Raw genomic sequence first — 22847 nt, forward strand, 5'->3', positions numbered from 1 at the left:
GATAAGCTAAATTTGTTGCCAGGTACCAGATTTCTCATCTGTTAATGAATTCACTTTTCTCTGTCAAGGTTTAAATAACTCAAATGTAGTCTTGGTTTCCAGACAACATTTGTGTAGCCGCATAATGGAACGAAATAGAATCAAGTTTTTTAGCAGTTTATTCACATCCTTATTGGTCAGCCAGTCATATTCACTTTATGCAATTTCAGATAGTTGTAGTGTAATTGCAAAATACCTGAATTGGTTGATAATGCAGTATTGTTTTTTCTGTTCCAACAAAGTAATGATCCTGCTGTATCAAAGGAGTCATCCAATAAGTAATACTGACTCCAGTGACTGGAGTATTATTGGTGTAATATTGACATAATGTTTTCTCCAGTGACTGGAGTAATTTTGTTGTAATTGTAATGTAATGTTAGTGTAACATTAGAGTAATATTGGGGTGATATGAGGATCACAGGAGTGGAGGAGGTAGTGGGGTGTGACACTAGTACAGAGTGATCATCTTAGTGAGACTCACCTTAGCACATTTGAGGATTTGAAATATTTCACTTATACATTTGTATGCATATTTGTCCATGATTTAGTCATTATATTGATGTAGAAACACATTATATTCCTATCGCAGGACCAGGCGAAGAGAGGACAGTTAAGTAAGTGTCTCTACTGTTCAATGCATTTACATGTACATTCACTGTTTGAATGTTTTTGTGTAGTTTTTATATATAATGCTAATATCAAATGATGCAACATAAAGATTTTTGTTGATCCTGTATCCAGAGCCTGATTCACTAATCACTTGGACCAACTTACTGATGTTCTGCTTGGTTGTTTCATTCTGCATTGCTGCCCTGATGCTCACTAATCGTTAGTACCCTTCTTTTTCACATACTATATAGTCTTAGAGTGGTGGATTTAGGACTAAAGCCTCCTGCATTGTGCAGAGTTTCCTCACATGGCTTCAGTTCATTGGGGATTAGAAGGGAAAATGAAGGTGATATCAGACATACTCCGTCAGTTCTGTTAGCTCTTGTAGGTGGAGAAGGTGGAGTTTACTATCAGATAAAATCCATACGTTCTGGACGACGGTGGCCCAGAAAGCCCATTTTGCTGCAAATTTAATGATGCTGCAAATTCAGAAACGCTGCAATTTCAAAAACGCTGCAATTCCAGTCACAACACAATGGAATAAGTGTTTCTGGACAAATTATTTTAAGCAGGGACACTAGGTTTTTAGCCAGAAACAAGAGTTGTGTTATACAGTATCTCATTACGTTGAACGGAACTTAAGCTCTTTAAATGTAGATAGCTATTTATTTATGTAACATCCGGGGCGCAGCGAAGGAGGACACAGAAATCATTTTTGCTTGAACAGGCGTCACGTTTATTCACAGACATGTAGCGCAAATAGCGCACTGAGACCATGTAAACGCGCGCACACACACATGTAAGACTCTGACAACGACGAGCACAAGACACTGCGCGAACGCACATTAAATAGACAAACCACATACACCCCACGTGATGACGAGACGAGCCACAGGTGAGACGGATCATCACGAGACGTAACCGCACCCACGGAGATCCACAGACGCAGACAAGCAGACACAGACAAAGTAAACACACGCCCAAAAGGGAGGGGTCGGGGATCGCAACGTGACAATTTAGACAGAAACTAAACAAATTTTTTCACTTCATTTATTTTACAGGTTAATAATTTCCAAATCAATATTTGAAATACTTCTCTCTTTCCTAACAGTTAAGTTCTGCACCATTCTAACTGGAAAGACTTTAAACAGTCATGAAGGACTTATCAAGCATCTCCACAAACAAACACCAGACCTGCAGGAGGTGTCTACAGTGGAGGAGTGTGATGTCATTCTGCTGTTCTGTCCCATTGTGTCTATGGCTGGAACTGAGATTGAAGCAGCACTGAAAAAACTTAATGAAACAGCAAGTAAAACATGCATCAGTCTTAACTACTGAAATAGTAACTATTGAAAAGGCATAACAAACCTGACTTGAACAAAACAAATTTTGATCAAATGTTCTCTGTCCACAGACTCCAAACCTGCTGTTCTAGTGGTGCTCCATCACACATTTGACCCAGACTACACTGTACCAGACAGCAGCAGATATGTAACCAGGGAGAACACGACCACAGTGGACTGTCTGTTCCATCAGGACTGTGGATTAGCGAAGAACTTAAAGAAAGTGGTAGAAAAACTAAAGCCTCAGGTACCGATATTATACTCTATCAATTTTATCTATTTAGTTTACTATTTACCTCTGAACCTGAGTGCTGATGTAGGGTGAATACATTTGTTTTTAGTTTTAATAATTTGGGTGAAACAAACAACACCTACAGTCTCCAGTCATCCAGAACAGGGAAAAGAGTTGTCAGAAATGAGAAGAGTTACAGGATACAATTGGAGTTTATTCAGTAAACATACAAAGCAAAGAAGCAGGGGAACTCAAAGTGGAAAACAGACAGCAGGTCATGTGATCAGCAAACATGGTCCATGGGTGTCAACCTCAAATGGAAATTGTTAGATGGTAGAGGGTCACTGCACAGAAGGAGAACACATGTGATGGAGAACTCAGATCAGACTCAAAGGTAGACAGGAGACTCCCCACACTGGGAACTGAACAACCAGATTTAAACAGTAATTTAAATGCAGGTAATTGGAGACAGGTGTAGGGTTGTGGCCAATGACCAGTGCAGGTGCAGTGTGTGGCCAATGATCAGTGCAGGTAATGAAGACAGGTGCAGGGGTGTGGCCAATGATCAGTGCAGGTAATTGAGACAGGTGCAGGGGTGTCGCCAATGATCAGTGCAGGTGCAGGGGTGTTACAGGTAATTGGAGGAGGTAGTGGGGTGTGACACTAGTACAGAGTGATCATGTTAGTGAGTCTCACCGTAGTTGATGATTTGAATTATTTCACTTATACATTTGTATGCACATTTGTTCATGATTTAGTCAATATATTAATGTAGAAACACATTACATTCCTATTGTAGGACCAGATGAAGCCACCACAGTCAAGAGCAAGTAAGTGTCTGTCTGCTGTTCAATGCTTTTAATTATTGATTTATAATGATTTTTAAATGTGAACCCACAAGAAGATAAGTGTGCATTTACATTGTTTATTGACCTCATATACACTATATGTTCAGACTCTTTGTGATACTGAGAATATGAAATTATGTCTGGTTATTGTCTTGCTTACATCATATTGTTTTGCTCAGCTGTACATTCAGAGGGGTTCACTCAGAAAGACACGGCAGACATGCAGACGCAATCTAAGGAAACAGGTAATGACTTTAGGGTTTACTAGTTTAGGCTTAGGCGGTTTTAGAAAAAGAGACTTTTCTACCAAATTAGTAGAAAAACGTACCCAGGGCTTAATTTGTAAATCAAACGTTGCCGGAACGCATTGTAACCTGAGCGAGGGGGGGTGTGGCGTTGGCGAACGTAATTTATTGAGGGGGGGGGGTTGGGTGCGAACGTAAATTGTTGAGCGGGGGTGGGGGGGGGGTGGCATTGGCGAACGTAAAATGGACACAGATTGAGTGTTATATCGCCGGTGGTTGGCGCCAGAGCTAGCGAACTAGTAACTCACGCAATGCGTGAGAGTTGGCAACCCAGCGGACAACATTAAATGTTACCGGATCGAGGCAGACAGTTACCGGAACGCACGCTTCAAAATTAAACAGTTCCCGGATCCTGTTCCGGCAGGATCCGGCTCAAATTAAGCCCTGAACGTACCTGAATATGATCACCTCGAAATGATACTGTATCATATATATATAATATAAGATAGGGTTATTTTAGCTAGGGCTTCAGACAGTTTTGACAGTTTTATTGAACTCCAGTTCAGGATTTTCCAGAAGAAACTGATGGGTTAAAGTCAAGTGCTGATGTTGACATTGACATGATAGAACCAATAATAACACAGGAGGAGGACAATGACATGAATCAAAAGAATGATAAAAGAGCAGAGAAAGAGGCCAGTAAAGGAGTGGAAGCTAAAAACACGCCTGGTAACTGTTACACACCTTATACTCAAAAGCTAGAGGAAAGTAACCAGATGGACTTTTCTAATGATATCTCAAATGAGAGTGAAGGAAGCAGTGACGTCATAAACACAGGACCACAATGTCGATCAGAAGAACAAGTCCAGCAGAGCAATCAGAAGGAACAGGACCAACAACTGAACAAAGGGGAACAGAATGAAGAACACAAAATACAAAAGAATCTAGAAAATGCGAAAAAAGAAGAGGAGAAATTACAAGACAAAAAAGAGATTCAGCCAATGGCAGGAGAACCCAATGCCATGACCGGTAAAGACATGACCTGCAAATAATATTGTATCATGTACCTTCAGTTTTTCCTCATGATTGTGTGAAGTTTATATTTAGAATGTTAAAGTTAAATTCACATTTTGTAAAACTCAGTTGTCTAAAAGCAACAGTCTGATAACGTATTTCCTTCCTTCAGGGAAAACTCCAGTTCCAGATCATCCTGGAAAAGACAAACATGGAACAAAATCAATACCTGATAATGACAAAGAGCTACGAGAGAGAGAACAGGAACAGGAAGACAAAGACAAAGAACAAAAGTTTGAAGAAAAGAAAGAAAAAGAAGAGGATAAAAGAGTGGAAACTGAAGAGATGGCAGGTGAGAGTAAAACGTACACAGATGGACATGATTAATCCAATAGTGTGATGTCCCAGAAAGCTGGGTCCTGAAATCATTTTTAAAAACATATGGACTAACGCAGTGGTTCCCAAAGTGGGGGGCGCGCCCCCTAGGTGGGGCGCGGAGCTATTGCAGGGGGGGCGCAGAGCTTGTAAGTAAAACTTGTGCACATGTGTCAATATGGTTGGAGCGTGTGTAGGAGGGGGGCGCAAAAATATTCTCATCTACTAAAGGGGGGCATGGCAGAAAAAGTTTGGGAACCACTGGACTAACGTGTTAACATAGGAGAGTAAACTTTTATTGTAATCTTGATGTCGTATTCACATCCTGTATAATTTATTCATCAAAAGATGAGTTTTTTAGAATTGTTTTTAGAACATTAATTTATTTTAGAATCTAATAAATTCTTCACAAATGTATAGTGGTCATTTCTTTAGAAGAATATTCCCACTTGATTAATTTCTTCTTTTATTCAGGTGCAGTTTTGTTTTTGACAACAAAAACAAAGTTCTCAAAGTTCTTTCAGGAGTCCTGAATGTATTTAAGCTGCATCATTTATGTGCCTGTTTTGCTCATGTTTGTGTGTTGTTTTTAATGTTAATGCTAAATTCACATTCTGTAAAGCACACTTTTCTAAAAGCAGCGGTAAGTTAACATGTTTTTTTCAATTACGGAAAACTCCAGTTCAGGATTTTCCAGGAGAAACTGATGGGTCAAAGTCAAGTGGTGATGTTGACATTGACATGATAGAACCAATAATAACACAGGAGGAGGACAATGACATGAATCAAAAGAATGAAAAAAGAGCAGAGAAAGAGGTCAGTAAAGGAGTGGAAGCTAAAAACATGACTGGTAACTGTTACACACCTTATACTCAAAAGCTAGAGGAAAGTCACCAGATGGACTTTTCTAATGATATCTCAAATGAGAGTGAAGGAAGCAGTGACGTCATAAACACAGGACCACAATGTCGATCAGAAGAACAAGTCCAGCAGAGCAATCAGAAGGAACAGGACCAACAACTGAACAAAGGGGAACAGAATGAAGAACACAAAAAACAAAAGAATCTAGAAAATGCGAAAAAAGAAGAGGAGAAAGTACAAGACAAAAAAGAGATTCAGCCAATGGCAGGAGAACCCAAAGCCATGACCGGTAAAGACATGACCTGCAAATAATATTGTATCATGTACCTTCAGTTTTTCCTCATGATTGTGTGAAGTTTATATTTATAATGTTAAAGCTAAATTTACATTCTATAAAACTAAGCTGTCTAAGAGCAACAGTCTGTTAACGTATTTCCTTCCTTCAGAGAAAACTCCAGTTCCTGATTGTTCTGGAAAAAACACACATGGTACAAAATCAAGACCTGATGATGACACAGATCTACAAGTGAGAGAAGAAGAACCAGAGGACAAAGACAAAGAAAAGAATGAAGAAAAGAAAGAAAAACAAGAGGATAAAAGAGTGGAAGCTGAAGAGATGGCAGGTAAGAGTAAACGTGCACAGATTAAGCCAGTGGAGGAAGACTAGTGTGATGTACCAGAAAGCTGGGTGCTGAAATCTTTTTTTTTTTTAAACATTTGGACTAATGTGTTAACATAGGAGAGTATTTCCTCTATATTTGAGTTAGGGTTAGGGTTATGAATACTTGATGCCGTATTCACATCCTGTATAATTTACTCATTAAAAGTTTTTTAGAATCGTTTTTAGAACATGAATTCATTTTAGAATCTAACAAATTCTTCACAAATGTATAGTGATCATTTCTTTAGAAGAATATTCCCACTTGATTAATAGTTTTTTAGAATCATTTTAGAAGATCAATTTATTTTAGAATCAAACAATTTTTACAGAAATTTATAGTGTTCATTTCTTTAGAAGTTATGGTGTCACATTGAGGACCCCGGCCCCTCCCTTTTGGGCGTGTGTTTACGTTGTCCACGTGCATTGTCTGCGTCAGTGGATCTCCGTGGTTAGGATTATGTCGTGTGATAATATGTCTCACCTGTGACTTGTCTCGTAATCATGTGGGGTTAATGTGGTTTGTCTATTTAATGTGTGCTCGCGCAGTGTCCTGTGCTCGTTGTTGTCTAAAGTCTGCACATTGTGTGTATGTGCTTCAGTGTTCTCGTGCGCCATTGCGCAATATCTGTTGTTATTAAAAGTAACGTTTGCTACGAAAGTGAGGATTCCGTGTATCGTCCTTGGCTGCGCCTGAACGTCACAGAACGACGAGCCGTCAAGAGACACCGAAACATGCCAGGCTACAAGAGCAAGCCCAAGAAGGGAAAAAAGTCCTGCAAGCGGCACCACCGCTCTTCTTCCTCCCCCCCGCGCCGCAAAGCAACGCCGACTTTGGCGCAGCTCATGCAAGACCCGATATGTGCGTCCCTGCTGCACCAGGCTCGGGAGCACCACGACCCCGAGGCAGCGGAAAGGGTCCGCCAGGAGGCGGTGCGGCTTTGGAGGGAGTACAACCCCTCTACATCCAGGGAGCCCTCACCCCTGTGGGTAAGCTCCTTCGCGCTCTGCGGGGCGGAGAGGACCCCCGAGAGCGAGTTTGGGGAGGGGGATTCCTCAGGCGAGGAGGAGGAGCAAGAGGACGAGGAGGAAGCCTACCCTCCGTCGTTATACGACGCCTCCACGGTCGACTACGGGGAAGAGGAGGAGGAGGAAGAGTCCAAGGAAGAGGACTACCTCCCTCCGCCCGTAGGCCCCTCTACCATCATGGAGGAAGGCGAGGAGCAGGAGTGCGACGAGGAGGAGTACCCCCCGTCGGAGTGCTCCGCATACCCCGATGACGACGGTGGGGAAGAAGAGGAGAACGTGGATTACCCTCCGTCCGAGGGCTCCTATACCGAGGAGGAGGAGAGCCCTCCCCCCTCTGAACTGTCCGCCAGGACGGTGAAAAGGAGGTGGAGTCAAGAGGCGGGCTCATCCCCCGAGCGCTCCCCAGCCAGCGACATGGACTGTTCCCGGGGTGGCAGCTCGGGGCATCCCATGAGCTGGAGCCGTGGCAGTGAGGAGGAGATGGAAGCAGAGGAAGCCCCTCCCACTGCCAGGTCCGGAGGGAGATCCCCAGGTGAAGAGGGATTCCCGTACGGCCCACCGAGGGGTGGGACCAACCGCGCTGCACCTGGTGCGTCGGCCAACCGCGCTGGTCCTGGCGCGTCCGCCAGCTGCGCTGCGTCCGGTGGAGGGTTTGCAGCAAGGGCAGGAGGAGCACCGCCCACCACAGCGCCTGCAGCACCAGTGGCTCCCGGTCTCTCTCCCCTAATCGCCCTCCTCCTGGCGCGCAGCCTGGCGCCACTGTCATGTGTGTCCGTCCCAGTTTTCGTCTGTCTTCCCGTATGTGTACCAAATCCCTTTTCCCCGCTTGTTCCTCTGTGTGTAAGTGTTCCTGTGTGTATGTTTGTAAATGTACCGTTTAATGTGTCTAACGTCTTTTCCCCCGTCTTCCCAGGGGGGGTGTGCTAGGCGATTCATGACGGACGCTTCGCCAAGGGCAGTCACCTCCCAGACGCAGGACTGAGCGTGTCGGATCCGCCCATCGTCGTGGGTTCGGTGCACTCGGTCCTGTTGGCACCCCGGGACGGGTAGTGACCTTGAAGGGGGCCTCTGTCACGTTGAGGACCCGGCCCCTCCCTTTTGGGCGTGTGTTTACGTTGTCCACGTGCATTGTCTGCGTCAGTGGATCTTCGTGGTTAGGGTTATACATGGGGCATCTGTAGGGTTACATGCTGGACTATCTTAGGGGCATCTGTAATTGTTTATTGCCCTTATACACACTCTATGTTCAGACTCTCACTGACACAGAGACTATGAAATCAAGTCTAATTATTATGGCACAAGCAAATAAAGTCTTCAAAATAATCCCATCTGCATCTTTTTCAGGCAGTGACTCGGATAGTTCGTCAAAGGTCCTTCCAGTAAGTTTCCCCATTAAGGCCTTGAATTCATTAACCACACCAATTAACTCATTCAGCTTTACAAATGTGTTTTTACTCTTTGGCTGATTATTTGAGAGAGCCTCACAATGTTGCTTCTTCTGTGTTTACAGTGGCTTCATTTTTTTGGCAAAATTTTGGCAAATTTTGGCCTCATTAGACCTTCTGTAACGGTGAGGTTGAGGCAGCAGGACGAGGCGAGTGCGTGTCTCACAGACATTTATTGAAGCGACTATTAGTAGTCACATACACACACATAAGCACTCGGACAAAGACGAGCACAGGACACTGCGTAAACGCACATTAAATAGACAAACTACAGGATGAACACACACACATAAACCCACACCCACGGAAATACATACATGGACACAACTAGACGTGGACAACAGAAACACACGCCCAAAGGGAGTGGTCCGGGACTGTCTCGTGACACCTCTTCTATACTGGTACCATGGATACATTTGCACAAAATGTCAGAGTCAAGCCTTAAATAACACAGATGTCATCTTGGTTTCCAGGCAACATTATTTTTTGTAGCAGTGTAATGGAATGTAATAGAATAATAGAATCAAGGTTTCTCTCTTCCAGCAAAGAAATGATCCTGCTCTAACAAATGAGTCCTCAAATGAGGTAATACTGCCTCCAGTGACTGTGACTCCAGTGGCATGTAATAGAATCAAGTTTTCGTTTAGTAGTTTATTTACATCATGATTAATCTGCCAGTCAGATTAACACTGAATTTTCACGTAGTTGTAGTGCAAAGGCACAATGCCTGAACTGACTGATAAATCAGTGATTTTTCTGTTCGAGCAAAGAAATGCTCTATCACAGTGGTTCCCAAAGTGGGGGGTGCGGAGCTTGGAAGTAAAGCCTGGTTTATACTTTTGCGAGTGACCATAGTGCGTGACTCCGCCCACCTCGCGCGACCCTGCACAAACGGTGGAGGCGTTTATACTTGCGCGAGCTTCACTGCAGTGTTCTCCGAAACGATAGGTGGCGATAGGTGGCAGTGGAGAATAAAAAACCTCTGCAAAATCGTTGATAGAAATATACATCTATGAATCTGTGTGAATGGTGGAGGCGTTTATACTAGCCGCGTCACATTCTTTGTAGTTTTGTCCGAAACGATATGTGGTAGTATAAAGAAACACCCCTCAAAAACAGGGAGGAACATTTACTTGAAGAATTTTAATGTTGCTTTGTGTTTCAGGTTTGAAAAGTGTTGGAATTTAGGCTAAAGTACTTGAAAATGCTTGAAATTGTAACTACTTCGTTTCACAAAATATTTGTCTGACTGAACAGTTCTCTTGTATTACGTTAACAAATGCGAGCCTCTTGTAATTCCAGGACGAAACATGAGAGAACATGAAGAATTTAACATTGGGCATTTTCAAAATAAATAACCATTATGTGATTAAAAAGCAAATTATTTAGAATCATTTCGAGTATATGTATAAATAGTTAACTTAATTAAGTTTAACGTGCTGGGAAATATTGAAATGGACCTTGAAAGTGACGTACAGGTGCTTTAATTCCACTTTATAAAGGTGTATGAACCCTGAAAAACGTGACTTTGTTCATTGCGCTGAAGCGCGGCGTGCGCGAAGTTACAACATTCGAGAGGTGCATGACCTCGCGAATCGACAGCGCACGAGGCCTCGCACATGTGCGGAGCCACCGCGATTAGGTCATTTTCGCCACGCGGACCCTCGCGACGCATGAAGTATAAACCAGGCTTAAAACATGTGCACATGTGTCAATATGGGGGTGTGTGTGTAGGGGGGGCGCAAAAATATTCTTATCTACTAAAGGGGGGCACGGCAGAAAAAGTTTGGGAACCACTGCTCTATCAAATGGGTCCTCAAATAAGGCATTTACTCCTTCAGTGACAGGAATTATATTGGTGTAGTAGTAATGTTATATTAGTGCAACCATGTTCCATTAGGACCATGCAAAGTCACATGCAACAGAAAAGTAACAGTCTGTCCATTTAAATGTACATTTATTGCCCTCAATAAAGTTTTTAGGCCCTCACTGACAGTGATAATTATTTTATTTTATTCCCATTCCCTTCTGATAATGCGGTCATGTTTTTTCTGTTCCAGTGAAGACATGATTGTACTCTATCAAATGAGCTCTCAAGTAAGGTAATACCAAACACACAAAACACACAAATCAACTCATTCAGCTTTATAAATGTCTTTACTCCTTTGCTGATTATGACAGTGTTTCTTTGTTTTTAGTTGAAAGGAATTTAAACTGTTAAACACTTGATTGTGTTATCATATAAGTTAATGAACAAGTTCTTAAATGCTTATTTTCTCTTGTGCATCTTAAATGGATGGATGGATCCATCCATTTTCATCCGCTTATCCTGGTCCGGGTCTGGGTCATGGGGGCAGTAGCCTAAGCAATGAGGTCCAGGATTCCCTCTCCCAAGCCACCTCTTCTAGCTCATGGGTTAAAGTTCTCCGTCACTACGACGGATTTCCGTCATTTGAATTTTTTGGGGAAAAAATCCGTCAAATCATAATAAACCACACAGGCGTGCTATCTGTTTTGTGTCCGAAATATGATCCTCTCACTGGATCGTCAGCGCTGGATGGATGACGGCGGTGTCATTTGATTGACTTCCCGCCTTCTGATTTTCGGACATTACGTAGAAAAGTTACCTCCCTCCTGCCTGGGTGATTATACTTTCGCGAGTGACCGTAGCGCGCGACTCCGCACACCTGAGCAAACGGCGGAGGCTACTTGGCGCGGCGCATTCTTTGCAGTGTTGTCCGAAACGATATGTGATAGTATAAAGAAACAGCCCTCAAAAACTGGGGAGGGAACATTCACCTGACCAATTTTAATGTTGCTTTGTGTTTCAGGAAAAAAGTGCTGGAATTTAGGCTAAATGAACATGCTTGAAATTGTATCTACTTCGTTTCACAACAAATAGCTATCTGACTGAACAATTCTCTTGTATTACGTTAACAAATACGAGCCTCTTGTAATTCCAGGACGAAACATGAGAGAAGACGTTAAGATCGGGCGTTTTGAAAATAATAGGATCATGTAGGCACAAAAACCCCTCCACCACGATGACATTGGTGATCTATGGAGACACATCTTAAACGTGTCACTGTAAAATGTCCACTCTTGCTAGCAGAATCTGGATCCTTCTGTGATTAAATATTGTATTATTGGAATTCCTTGGAATGGAGATATAATACATCTCTGTTGGTCATATACTTCTATTATTAATCAAGCACATACAGCACAGAAATACATAGACACACCACGAAACCTGGACTAATTTGCATAAATGTTCACATGAACAGATTTTTGGTCTGTTTCTCCGTGCAGTGTGGGCATGAATGAGTAATGAAAATGTACAGTCTGCAGATCTGGGGCCCACAGTTAATTGGTTCTGCTGTTTACAGTAAAAATGCATTACAGTAATGATGTGTTACAGTAATGTTATAGTAGTTATGTGTTATAGTAATATGTGCGTTATTGTGTGTGTTCTTAGATGACCAAGAAGAGACCAGCATGTAACCTGAACTCACATGAGCATTTGGTCACATGACTTCACAATTATTTACTTATGGATTTGAGCAGAGGGGTAACTCCACTTAGTTTAGACAGAACTGGAATTTCTAAGTGTATAACTTAAATGATTCACTAGTATATCATAAGGTCTAAAATGGTTAAGTTGTTGAAGCTGTTATTCATAGTCTAAGTTCTGAATCAATCACAAATAAATGTCATATTTTTCCTTTACAGAATCAAACTCTATGCAGTACATAAGCAATGTTTATTTGTTTTCAGAGTTTGTTAGATTTCACAGGTTCGATGGCTAAATTATTCACATTGAATATCAGTGTTGGACAAGAACAAGTTGAGTGCAAAATACTGTAAATATCATTATCAGTTATTTTGTAGGCTACTGGTATTTAGCCATGTAGTGCTAAATGCATGCTAGGCTATTTTTAGCTGACTAATAACACTAAGTAGCTGTTTTGTACTAACATTAAGCTTCTATTCCAAAATGAAAGCTGTAACTGTGGCTGTTCTGAATGGCTTTTCAGCGTTTTTCCTCCATTTGTCGTGTTGGGTTCTTTAATAAAACAAAAAGAAGGATGAGACCGGGTTTTCCGCGGCTTCACTTTACTCGCATGTAGTTCAACAACCTCCAGCCTCAGGGTTGCCAGGTCCTACAAAAATATCCCACACAAAATCTGTGTAAAACCCGCCTTTCATTCCTTCCTTGCATCCTTTACATGCACAAACTCTGATAGTACATCAGCATTGACTTCTTGGGCGAGATTCATTATTATAGTAAGTGCAGTCACACCAAATAACTCCTTTCCATTTACAAATGTACCAGTACTGCTGTTTTGCTGCTTATTTGAGAAAGTGTAACATTTCTTTCTTTTTTTAAGTTTAAGAAAAAATGTAAGTGACAAGAGGTCTGCTACATTAGACTTATTCTATGCACCGATCAGTGTTACAGTGAGAAACAGAAGTACCTGTAGTACAGGGATTCTCTCTCAGATGCCTGTGTTACTGAGGTGTTCTTTCTGGTAACACTGTTTCAGAGGTACAGGAGGTTTATTAATAAAATAAATAAAACAAACCAAGCTACACACAGTACACTAACATTAAACCAAGAGCAACCAACCGCATGCACCAACTAGTGATTATAACGAATGGAAGAGACAGAGAGGGATCCTTGTGCAAAAGCGCAGTGCTCTTTATTTGGCAGATAGATACAACCAGAGAATGCGAGATGTTAATGCATAAACGGAGTTTATCTAGTGCCATTTGCTGGGAGTGGTCAATCCGGTCCGGGGTCGTAACGAGAAGGCAGAGTCGGTACGGTACCTGAGGGCTAGGCAGGAGACAAGGTTGAGGGAACAGCAGGGTTGCCAACTCTCACGCAATGAGCGTGAGACATACGCATTTGACTGTCTTCACACCAGCCCCGGTTCTGGACTGCTTTACTTGGGGGGGCAGTAAAAAATAATGAGGGTGTATGTTGATAGTCATGTTTTTGAAGCCAGAAATATATTCAAGGCTTGATTTGTGCATGAATGATGACAGCCAAACTATTGATACTGGCCTAAAGTGATGTACTGTATTAGGTAAATAAATAAAAAATTCATGTTTTAGAACTTAAACTTAAAACCCAATGATTAAAAAAATACATGTTGATTATGTAAATGAAGAAAAAAGATTATCTAATTGTATTTCATTTCAATACGCCCCCTTAATTAAATTGCCATTACTATAAGAACAACTCCATTTCTTGAAAGGCTTTAATACAAATTTAAGTCAAAGCTGACAAATGTACCTACACACAGACTGAGAATATTCAAACGTGGAAATAGGAATGAGTGACAATATTTATATTATTGGGAAATTAAAATATAAAGGAAACAAAAGAATACAAATTCTGTAAAAAAGGGGGGGGGTATTCGTCACATTTCTATTTTGAAAGAAAAAAATATGAAAGTACATAAAAAAAGGAAAAATTTCCTATCTACTGCACTTTAATGATAAAAAATCTGGTAAGTATTGAAGTTTTTATTGATGTTATGAAACGTACTGGTACAATGCAGTATTTATGCACAGTATAACAATACTGGCTGTGATGGCGAGGAATCGTTTAAACCATGAACCTGGTTTATAAAGCCTGGTTTATACTTGACGCGGCACGAGGGTCTGCGCAGCGAATATGACGTAATCGCAGTGGCCCTGCCTGTGTGCGAGGGTCTGGCGTGCTATCGATTCGCGAGGTCGTGCACCTCTCGAATTTTGTAACTTGCCGTGCTTCAGCGCAATGTACAAAGTCATTCTGCCTTCTGCTTCTGTTCATTCAAGCCTTCTGTTTCAGTCCTCCGTGTCAGTCATTGTTAGTAAGTGCATCCCTCTGTCTTCCTTGCCCTCGCTCTGCTTTACCTTACCATATGTGTTTTCTGTGTCCGTTAAGTGTCCCAGTTGTACTCTGTGTCTGTTTTCAGCTTCCCGTTCGGTCTCTTTGTATTCGGTAGTTTTCCCCTCTGTGTTGTTGTTCAGTTTTCTATCGGTTGTGTCCTCTGTGTTATGTTACTGTCTGCAGCCCTACACTTTACGTTTAAGTTTGTAGCTGTTCCTGTGCGAGTAACCCTGAGTCCTATGTTCGTTAGTCCTCTTTGGTTTCTAGTTCTGTCTTACAGTTACGTGTGTGTGGGTTTTGTATTAAGTCAAGTGTAGTTCTGTCGTTTTGTGGTTCTGCTTTGCCGTCTTGTTGTTTGATGTTTCTGTTACGCTAATTTTCGTGTACCTGGTAGTTTTGTCTGTCTAGTCTGTTTCTTATTATCTTTAATAAACTAGTCAAATCTTGCACTTGCGTCACGCCTGTCCCCCTGAAACGTTACATAATGACCGACCAGTTTAAGTTGACGCAGCAAGTGTCTTGTACGCCAGTTAGTCCGCTGGTACACGACGGAAAGGATTCTTTTCAAGCAAGCCTGGACAACCTGCTATCCTTTCTGACCAGGGACTCCGTTGGAAAATATGCTGCTTTGCCCTCACTAGCTCCCTGCCCGGATGTGTACAACGGGGAAACCATGTCCGTGGAATATTTCTTTTTTCAGTGCGAGTTGTACTTTCAGCTGTTGACTTGCCCCCCGCCTCCTGAGAGAGTGTTGGTGCTTTTCATGCGCTCCCTACTGAAGACCAAAGCACTGGAGTGGGCGGACATTATCCTGTCGAGGCGCTTAGGGGAAGCATGGACAGTGGAGGGCTTCAGCAACCTAATGCGCTCTCGGTTTGCAGGTGCTGCCGTCCAGCCCTCTTTTCGGTGCGGTGAGGAGCACACCCCGGGGGATATTTTTGGGGGAGGCAATGCCCTAAACTAGTCAAATCTTGCACTTGCGTCACGCCTGTCCCCCTGAAACGTTACAAGCACAAGGGTGGGGCATGAGGCCAGACACCACCAGGAATTTCAAAATATAGGCACACAAAAGAAACCAAAACAAACACATGGAGAATAAAAAGACAGAATGAAAGAATGGGTGAATCCAACTGTAACAGACTCTTTCTCAATGCAGTATATTGCTTTCAATGAATCAATGTTCAAATACTTGCTCATCTGAAACATCACAACAGAAGCATAGGGCTACATCCAAAAACAACAATAACAGACATTCCAGGCTCATAAAGTAAAATTCCTGTCCAGGATTTTACACAAACTTTGCTGGATTTTCTAATTAGTGCAAGCCAATTAAAATGAGTGGAATCAACACAATCCAGGAAGCGTGAGCAAAATCTTGAAGAGGACTTTTACTTTTTGAACCTGGAATATTCACCTCTACAAAGGTCAACACAGTATAGAGCAGGTAAACGGCTGGTTATATAGACGTTCTCTGGAAGCTTAAGTAGTGAGTTGAGAAGGTGCAGGTGAGTGATTTGTTGTCATGGTGTTGCTAGAACTCCAGGGAGGGTGATCTCTGGTGGTCTGGCATGTGTTCAGCAGTGTCCATACTGACATCTATAAAGTAGTGTTGAAATGTCAAAAACTGTTATTCTGCATAAACTTTCTAAATCAACACAAAATGCAAGAAGAGACTTGGGACTATTGTGAGCTCCTGATTTGGAAGAGAAAGCTTATTATATTCTGCAGAAGTGCCCCCTAGTGGGCCCACCGGCAGACCCAGCTCCTTTATGGCCTTATAAAACATATTAAACATTAATGAATCTCCGAACAAAAGTGATAAATTCAAAATTTCCTATGCCATCTACATGCCTACCGAGTTTCAGATGTCTACGTGCAGCCGATCGCGAGATATCCGGCTTTGAAGTTGGCGACAAAAGTGCACCTCGCGGGGGGTCTCCCGACATATCCGTTTAAAAAACATATTTATGATGTGAGATGTCTTAATGTTTTGTCACCTAAAAATCGTTTACTAATAAGGCTTTAATTTAAGACCTTAACATCGTATATCCGTTGTGGTTAAGTACCTTAAAAAGCTTGTTCACCTCACTTGAAAAATTTTGCGTAATCCACTTCCTGGATGAGACGCTCCGACAAATCTGCCCCCTAAGCGTCACCGAAGCGTTTTGAAAGTTGATTTGTCCTCTTATTACAAAGCTGCAGCGGTTCTGCTTTGATTTGAGTGGTTTTTATTGGTCAGAAGGGGGGTAGTGACTTTGAATGACAGGTTTTACAACCTCTCCCCGGCGAGGTGCGAAGGGGGGGTGATCCAATCGGCTCTACAGACATTCTGGCGCCTTAGAAGTGATTGAAAGGGTTAGGGTTACCCTAAGGGTTAGGGGTAACCCTACACAGCAAATTTGGAAGTGTTAATTCAACTCCTAGGTTGTTAAATTCAACACTTTCAAAGTGTCTATATTGGTCCACACCGGATTGAGTTAAAATAACACTTTTGAAAGTGTTAACTGTGATAGTGTTAAAACAACACTCTCAATAGTTGAAATTTAACACAGATCAGTGTTGAATTTATCTAACACTAGAGTGTAGTGTCAAATGTTAACACCATCTACGGTGTTAATTCAACAACGATTAAGGTTCAACATATAATAACTCGATGGAAAGTGTTAAATATAGCTCAACATAGAAAACTGAAATTTTAAATACTTCTAGTAGTCAATAATCCCCAAATTCACTTCCAGGAGCAAGAACACTTGAAAGAAAACCACACAAGTTGCAGTTTGAATTCACCTGTATATCAAACAAGCACACCACCTAAAACAGCACTGGCTTTGCAATAGCTACAACAGAAGTCACAACATCAGCTCCAGACTCCATGAAACTGCTTGTGCTGTAGACCAGCGTTTCTCAACCAGGGTGCCGTCTGTCTTCCTCAGGGGTGCCGTCAAAATATTCTGATGTGAAAAAAACTATAGTGTTAAAACTTGAAGTTTTTATACGCTTTAAAACATAAAAAAATTTGGTGGGCGTGTGCTATGTAGTATACGTAGGAATTCTGGGACAGGTGTTGATTTTAAACTCAACACCATACAGAGTTTCACAAATTTAACTCCCCGGAATAACACCAACTCTTTTGGGAAAAAACACTCATATCGTTGATCTAGAGTAAACAAGTGTTGAATTAACACTGTATTTTTAACAGGCAACAACAACACTGGAAATTTAACACTTCTGAATTTGCTGTGTAACCCTAACCCTGTTCTAACCAATAGTTTACTTCCTTCCGAAGCTAACCAGCCCTCGTTTGCCATGATTGGTGGATTATTTCTTTTATAAAACCCTTCGGAAAGTCGCGGTTCATTTCCAATGTGGGTCCGCTAGCATAGCAACATAAGCTAACCTTTGCTAACCTAAGCTAAGCTCCACCAGAACACACTGTTCGGAGAAACTGACGCAGCCGTGGATTATTCTGTTCGCTTTTATTCTGATCGTGGATACTTTTGAACATCACAGAAAATACGGCTACGGCGCGATAAAAATGGATAATTTTTCATAAGCGATTTTGTACAAAATATATAATCTAATACTAAACATTAGATTATAAACAGTATTGGAGCTTTTGAGTGCTGGAGTACTCGGTATCGTGTCAGATGCTACCGGAGTTGGCGACATAAGCTTAGCTTATCCTGTCGGACTATATTGGACATAAATATCATAACGTACAGTTCATATTTGGACATGGAATTTATTCATTGTAATTTTCTGGTGTTTCTGTAATATGTGCTTCGTTGTTGTTTGAAATAGCTCCTTGGTTTCGTGTATGGAATTTGTTAGCATGTTACAGGGCCGGAGTGGGCCACTTTTTCAGCCCGGGAGTTTCATGCCCAAATCCGGCCCATTGGGAATCCTCCCGATTCTCCCGATTAGCCACTCCAGCTCTGGCATGTTAGCTTGGTTGGCTATGGGTGTGTACCGGGTGTGTCTCATACTTGGACATTGGAATGTTGAACTTGACATACCTTGGAACAAAGTGGAATAACTTTGCAATGCTTGAATGGATTTGCTCCATTTTTTCTGTGTTATTAGAAAAGACCATAGCGAAATATATTGCAAATTTATAGACAGATTGGAATAACTATGTGAATATACATACTGGTCAATTTCAAGTTCAAGCTCAAGTTCAGGTTTTTTTGGCCATGTTCTTCTGTAATATAAGCTCTCAAATAAAACCACAATTATGGAAATATAAGCCTAGAGATGAATCAATATGTTGGCCTAACTGTCTTCTTCAGTTTGAGCCCTGAATGATCATTTTCCTATATGTACAACTTGAGATATCTAGTGTTGAAGTGTACTAGTACCATTAGTAAGAAATGCAGCCATTGGGGTGCCTAGCGTTAAAGGGGGTCATGGGCAGTATAGGGTTAATGTTTAGGTTCAGTGAAAATCAGTGTTGAGTTAGCAGACAGCAAAACTAGGATGGATAGAAATGAATAAGTTGTAAAAGGTGCACACAAACACGCAAACATTCTCTCCTGTCTAACAAATGAGAAACTTTGAACCAAGGAGAAACATAAGTGCATACAACCTAGAAGAAACTTAACAAGCAAACTAACACACACAATGGTACAAATAATCCAAACATTAATACGACTTTCAGATATATTCTGATATACAATATATTCAGACTCTCAATAAACAAACTGACCATATTCATTGGACCCCACCAACAGACTGAACACAAACAACATAAATACACAAAATAAAGACAAACCAAACAATACACTGCTGAAATTAATTTTGTAATCAGGGCGTTAACACACAGAAGACAAAGAACACAACACGTGGACATGTATGACTGGAGGGGCAGAGCCAACCATTTTTGGCAGAACATTACCCTGATAGCAGACGACTCTGATCCAGATCTGTTTTTTCTCCGGCAAATCCGCATTACAGTCACCTCCGTTTTTCGAATTTGGCCCGGATGCAATACAGTATTGTCTTATAATAGCCGAGTCTGGTACGGATCTGTCTGCACAACGGCAAATCGGATCTGGTCCGCATATTTGGGCCAGAAGTGGCCCTAACACTGCTACATATGCGGAGAAAAAAATCAGTGACGAATCACAGCCAAATCACACAAATGTTTCCCTTCGCTCAAAAATATAGAGAAAAATATATAAATTAATAAATAAATAAATCAAGTTATAAAGCCTTTTTCTGTGGGCCTGTAGTGGTTTTGCCTGTGTATCAATTATCTAATTGTTTAACCGCTGCCACCACCTTTGATAAGCCAGGAAGGTCTGGCCAGGATAATTCAACAATAATTCAAAGGGACCTTAATACTATAAAAATACACAGTTTATTATAATACCACAGTAAAAAGTTCCATCACATCCCCGGTTGTCTTACCCACTATCGGATGACTGCTAAGGATCTATTTGGGCTAAGAATCTATGTAATACACACACACACACACACTTCAATGCATAACCCACACATCAACACTGCACGTCATTTTAATGACCACCACAAAGTAACCCCCCACTTTACGATCAACCACCCACTTACACAACACCACACCCACTGAATATGGAGCACACTATCATATAATATGTGTTGCCTAGCCCTAGCTCAGCCTTCCTACACAGCTATAAGATGCCTGGGAGATGCATAGAATCATAGTTAACACTAGCAGTCACTCGGCATTTATAAAATAAAATCAGACACGGAGACTAAACATCCGGGAAATCCGCTATGAGAAACACACATTGAAACCCAACCCCAGGTTATCATCACGGGAGTATATCTCCATAAAAAGTCTAACCAAGGATCAACTGACCCGGCTTGGTTTGGGAAGTCCTCGCCCCCGGGTGCAACCAGTCATTTCCCGGTTAAGCGCGTCTCTTCAAACGCCAGGCAGCATAATTAGTTCGCAACCCATCAGCCTCCGTCTTCTCTCTGTCGCGACACCCACAGCCGGTCCAATACCAGGAGTCCCCGTTCTCCGAAATCACTTCCTTTTAAAACCCAGACCCCGCCCCTTTTTCCTAAATTAAGGGTTCTTTACACTACCCCCACTTTGCCTCTAGACGTGTCCCCACGTCATTCATAAATCAATCACATAGTCCTTTTGCCACACTGGAGCCCTAAGGACTCTAGCCCGTCTAGATGAAGGTGGCTGAGGAACATCAGATTCGGCTGCCCCCGAGGTGTTCTGTCCAACAGTTTCTGAAGTACTTGGCCCTTGAGGTCCAGCGTGATTCCCGCTTGATCCTTCCATGCGCGCCAGAGGTTCATCTGGGTCCGAAACTCCTGAAGGCCGCTGGTCTACTACTGTATCGGCTATCCCCTCCCTTATAGTGGTGGGGGAACTTGCAACTTCTTCCCCAGCAGTCTCCAAAGGCCCAGCATGTCCTTGGGCCCGGTACCGGATTCCCCAGGCAGGAGCAATAGAATTGTCCTCCACCCCTGCAGTTCTCCAACGGGAATCCAGTCTCTCTCCAGGGATCCTGCCAGTCGGTTCCCGATGGCCGTTCCGCCGTCCCCTTGGAAGAGAAGGAATCGTACAGAGCTTAAGGCGATTGTAATGCGCAACAAATAAGGGTCTACCCTGGGAAGACAATTTAAAGAGCTCCTCAGACAACTTTTCTTTAATTGTATACGGCCCCGTATAATGTCCCTGAAACTTGGGACACCGGCCACTTTTCCTGGCCTTGTCCCGAAGCCACACTCGATCCCCAACCTCATATTTTGGCCCACGCACCCGTAAATCATAAAATTGCTTTTGTCTCAGTGAGGCTTCTTGTTGGTGTCTACAAATTGCCTCATGCACAGACCGCAGCCTGCTCTCCACCTCCTGGACATAGCCTCCTACTGATGTATATGGTTTGTTCACCTCCACATTGAACAGTAAATCCGAGGGCATAACCATTTCCCTACCAAAAAGTACATGATAGGGAGAGAACTTTGTACTAGCTTGAGTGCTACTCCGATAAGCCATCATTACATATGGAAGGAGCTCATCCCAATTCCTCTGATTTGAATGTACAAACATGGAAAGCATTGTTGTCAGAGTACGATTTAATCGTTCTACCAACCCATCTGATTGAGGATGATAGGGAGTAGTCCTAGTTTTCTGGACCTCCAAGAGATCACAAATCTCTCTAAATAAAGCAGATTCAAAGTTCTTTCCCTGGTCTGTATGAATACTCTTTGGTGTGCCCCACCTAAGAATGAACTGTTCGACCACTACCCTAGCCACAGTATCAGCTTCTTGATTTTTTAAAGCAAATGCTTCACACCACTTGCTAAAATAATCAGCAATTACCAGTATATACCGGTTCTCCTGGATCGTGGTAGGCAAGGGGCCTACAATGTCTATCCCCACCCTCTCAAATGGGTAGGTAGCTTGCATGGGATGAAGGGGGGCACGGGGCTCTGGCCCACTAGATTTATATACAGCACAAAGCTCACATTTCGTACACCACTCTGCAACATCATTACTCCATCCTGGCCAAAAGAACCTAATCCTCACCTTTTCCTTTACCTTATTAATTCCCAAGTGTCCCCCTGTTTTTGTATTATGCAGTTTTTCTAACACCTCTGGGACTAACACTTTTGGAACCACAACTCGCTCGCATGGATCGACTCCCTGAAGACCCCTCTGGGTGCTCTTTAAGACTCCATCTTCCAGACTCAAGGTATTCCACATATTCCAATAGCCCCGCAGCTGAGGATCTTGCTTCACTTCTACGGGAGGCTTGTGCCTACTTTGCTCCACCCAGGCTTTCACTTTACGAAGGATCTCATCTTTATCTTGTTCCACCTTCCAGTCCCAAGTTGGAGGTTCACATTCTTCCATCAAGCAGACTTGCTCTACTTCAGCAACCGGTAGTCGGGACAGAGCGTCAGCATTTCGATGGGAAACTCCAGGGCGGTGGACAATGTCATACTCGAACGATGCCAGCTGTTCCAACCACCTTGCAACTTGACCCTCAGGGCAGTCGAAGCTATGAAGCCACCGTAGGGAGTTATGATCTGTTCTCAGCGTGAACTTCTTCCCCATCAGGTAGTGTCTGAACTGTTTCATAAAAGTCACAACAGCCAGCAGTTCCTTCTTTGTAGTAGCATAGTTCCTCTCTGTCCGACTCATAGAGCGACTTGCGTATGCTATAACACGTTCTTTTCCTCCAACCTTTTGCGACAAGACTCCTCCGATACCTGTATCACTTGCATCCGTGTCCAGCAGGAAAACCGCCTCTGGGT

General features: G+C 42.4%; 2 protein-coding genes across 10 annotated transcripts in view; both read left to right on the plus strand.

The window, feature by feature from the left end:
• The window catches only part of LOC143518461 (uncharacterized), an 88342-nt gene extending 75575 nt beyond the window's left edge, over positions 1-12767 (plus strand). For 2 of the 9 annotated variants that reach the window (XM_077010929.1, XM_077010936.1), the window contains 15 exons: positions 629-653; positions 781-867; positions 1760-1957; positions 2063-2238; positions 3023-3053; positions 3251-3316; positions 3878-4345; positions 4503-4682; positions 5388-5855; positions 6013-6189; positions 8598-8632; positions 8764-8847; positions 9242-9283; positions 10759-10800; positions 12174-12767. In XM_077010929.1, coding sequence (XP_076867044.1) covers positions 629-653; positions 781-867; positions 1760-1957; positions 2063-2238; positions 3023-3053; positions 3251-3316; positions 3878-4345; positions 4503-4682; positions 5388-5855; positions 6013-6189; positions 8598-8632; positions 8764-8847; positions 9242-9283; positions 10759-10761 — 2040 coding nt within the window. In that variant the 3' untranslated portion in view covers positions 10762-10800; positions 12174-12767. Of the gene's footprint in view, positions 1-628; positions 654-780; positions 868-1759; positions 1958-2062; positions 2239-3022; positions 3054-3250; positions 3317-3877; positions 4346-4502; positions 4683-5387; positions 5856-6012; positions 6190-8597; positions 8633-8763; positions 8848-9241; positions 9284-10758; positions 10801-11661 lie in introns of all 9 variants that reach the window. The other 7 variants (XM_077010930.1, XM_077010931.1, XM_077010933.1 and 4 more) reach the window with 7 other exon arrangements.
• On the plus strand, positions 6250-8587 carry LOC143518467 (uncharacterized). The gene has a single exon (XM_077010950.1). The coding sequence runs from the start codon at positions 6816-6818 to the stop codon at positions 8178-8180; it is 1365 nt and encodes a 454-aa protein (XP_076867065.1). The 5' UTR covers positions 6250-6815; the 3' UTR covers positions 8181-8587.
• Positions 12768-22847: the final 10080 nt, after the last annotated feature.

Source organism: Brachyhypopomus gauderio, chromosome 7, assembly GCF_052324685.1.
Source record: "Brachyhypopomus gauderio isolate BG-103 chromosome 7, BGAUD_0.2, whole genome shotgun sequence".
NCBI classification, from domain to species: domain Eukaryota; kingdom Metazoa; phylum Chordata; class Actinopteri; order Gymnotiformes; family Hypopomidae; genus Brachyhypopomus; species Brachyhypopomus gauderio.

Coding starts and splice junctions, on each gene's coding strand:
- LOC143518467 (XM_077010950.1), top strand. CDS start 6,816: ATGTGCTTCAGTGTTCTCGTGCGCCATTGCGCAATATCTGTTGTTATT.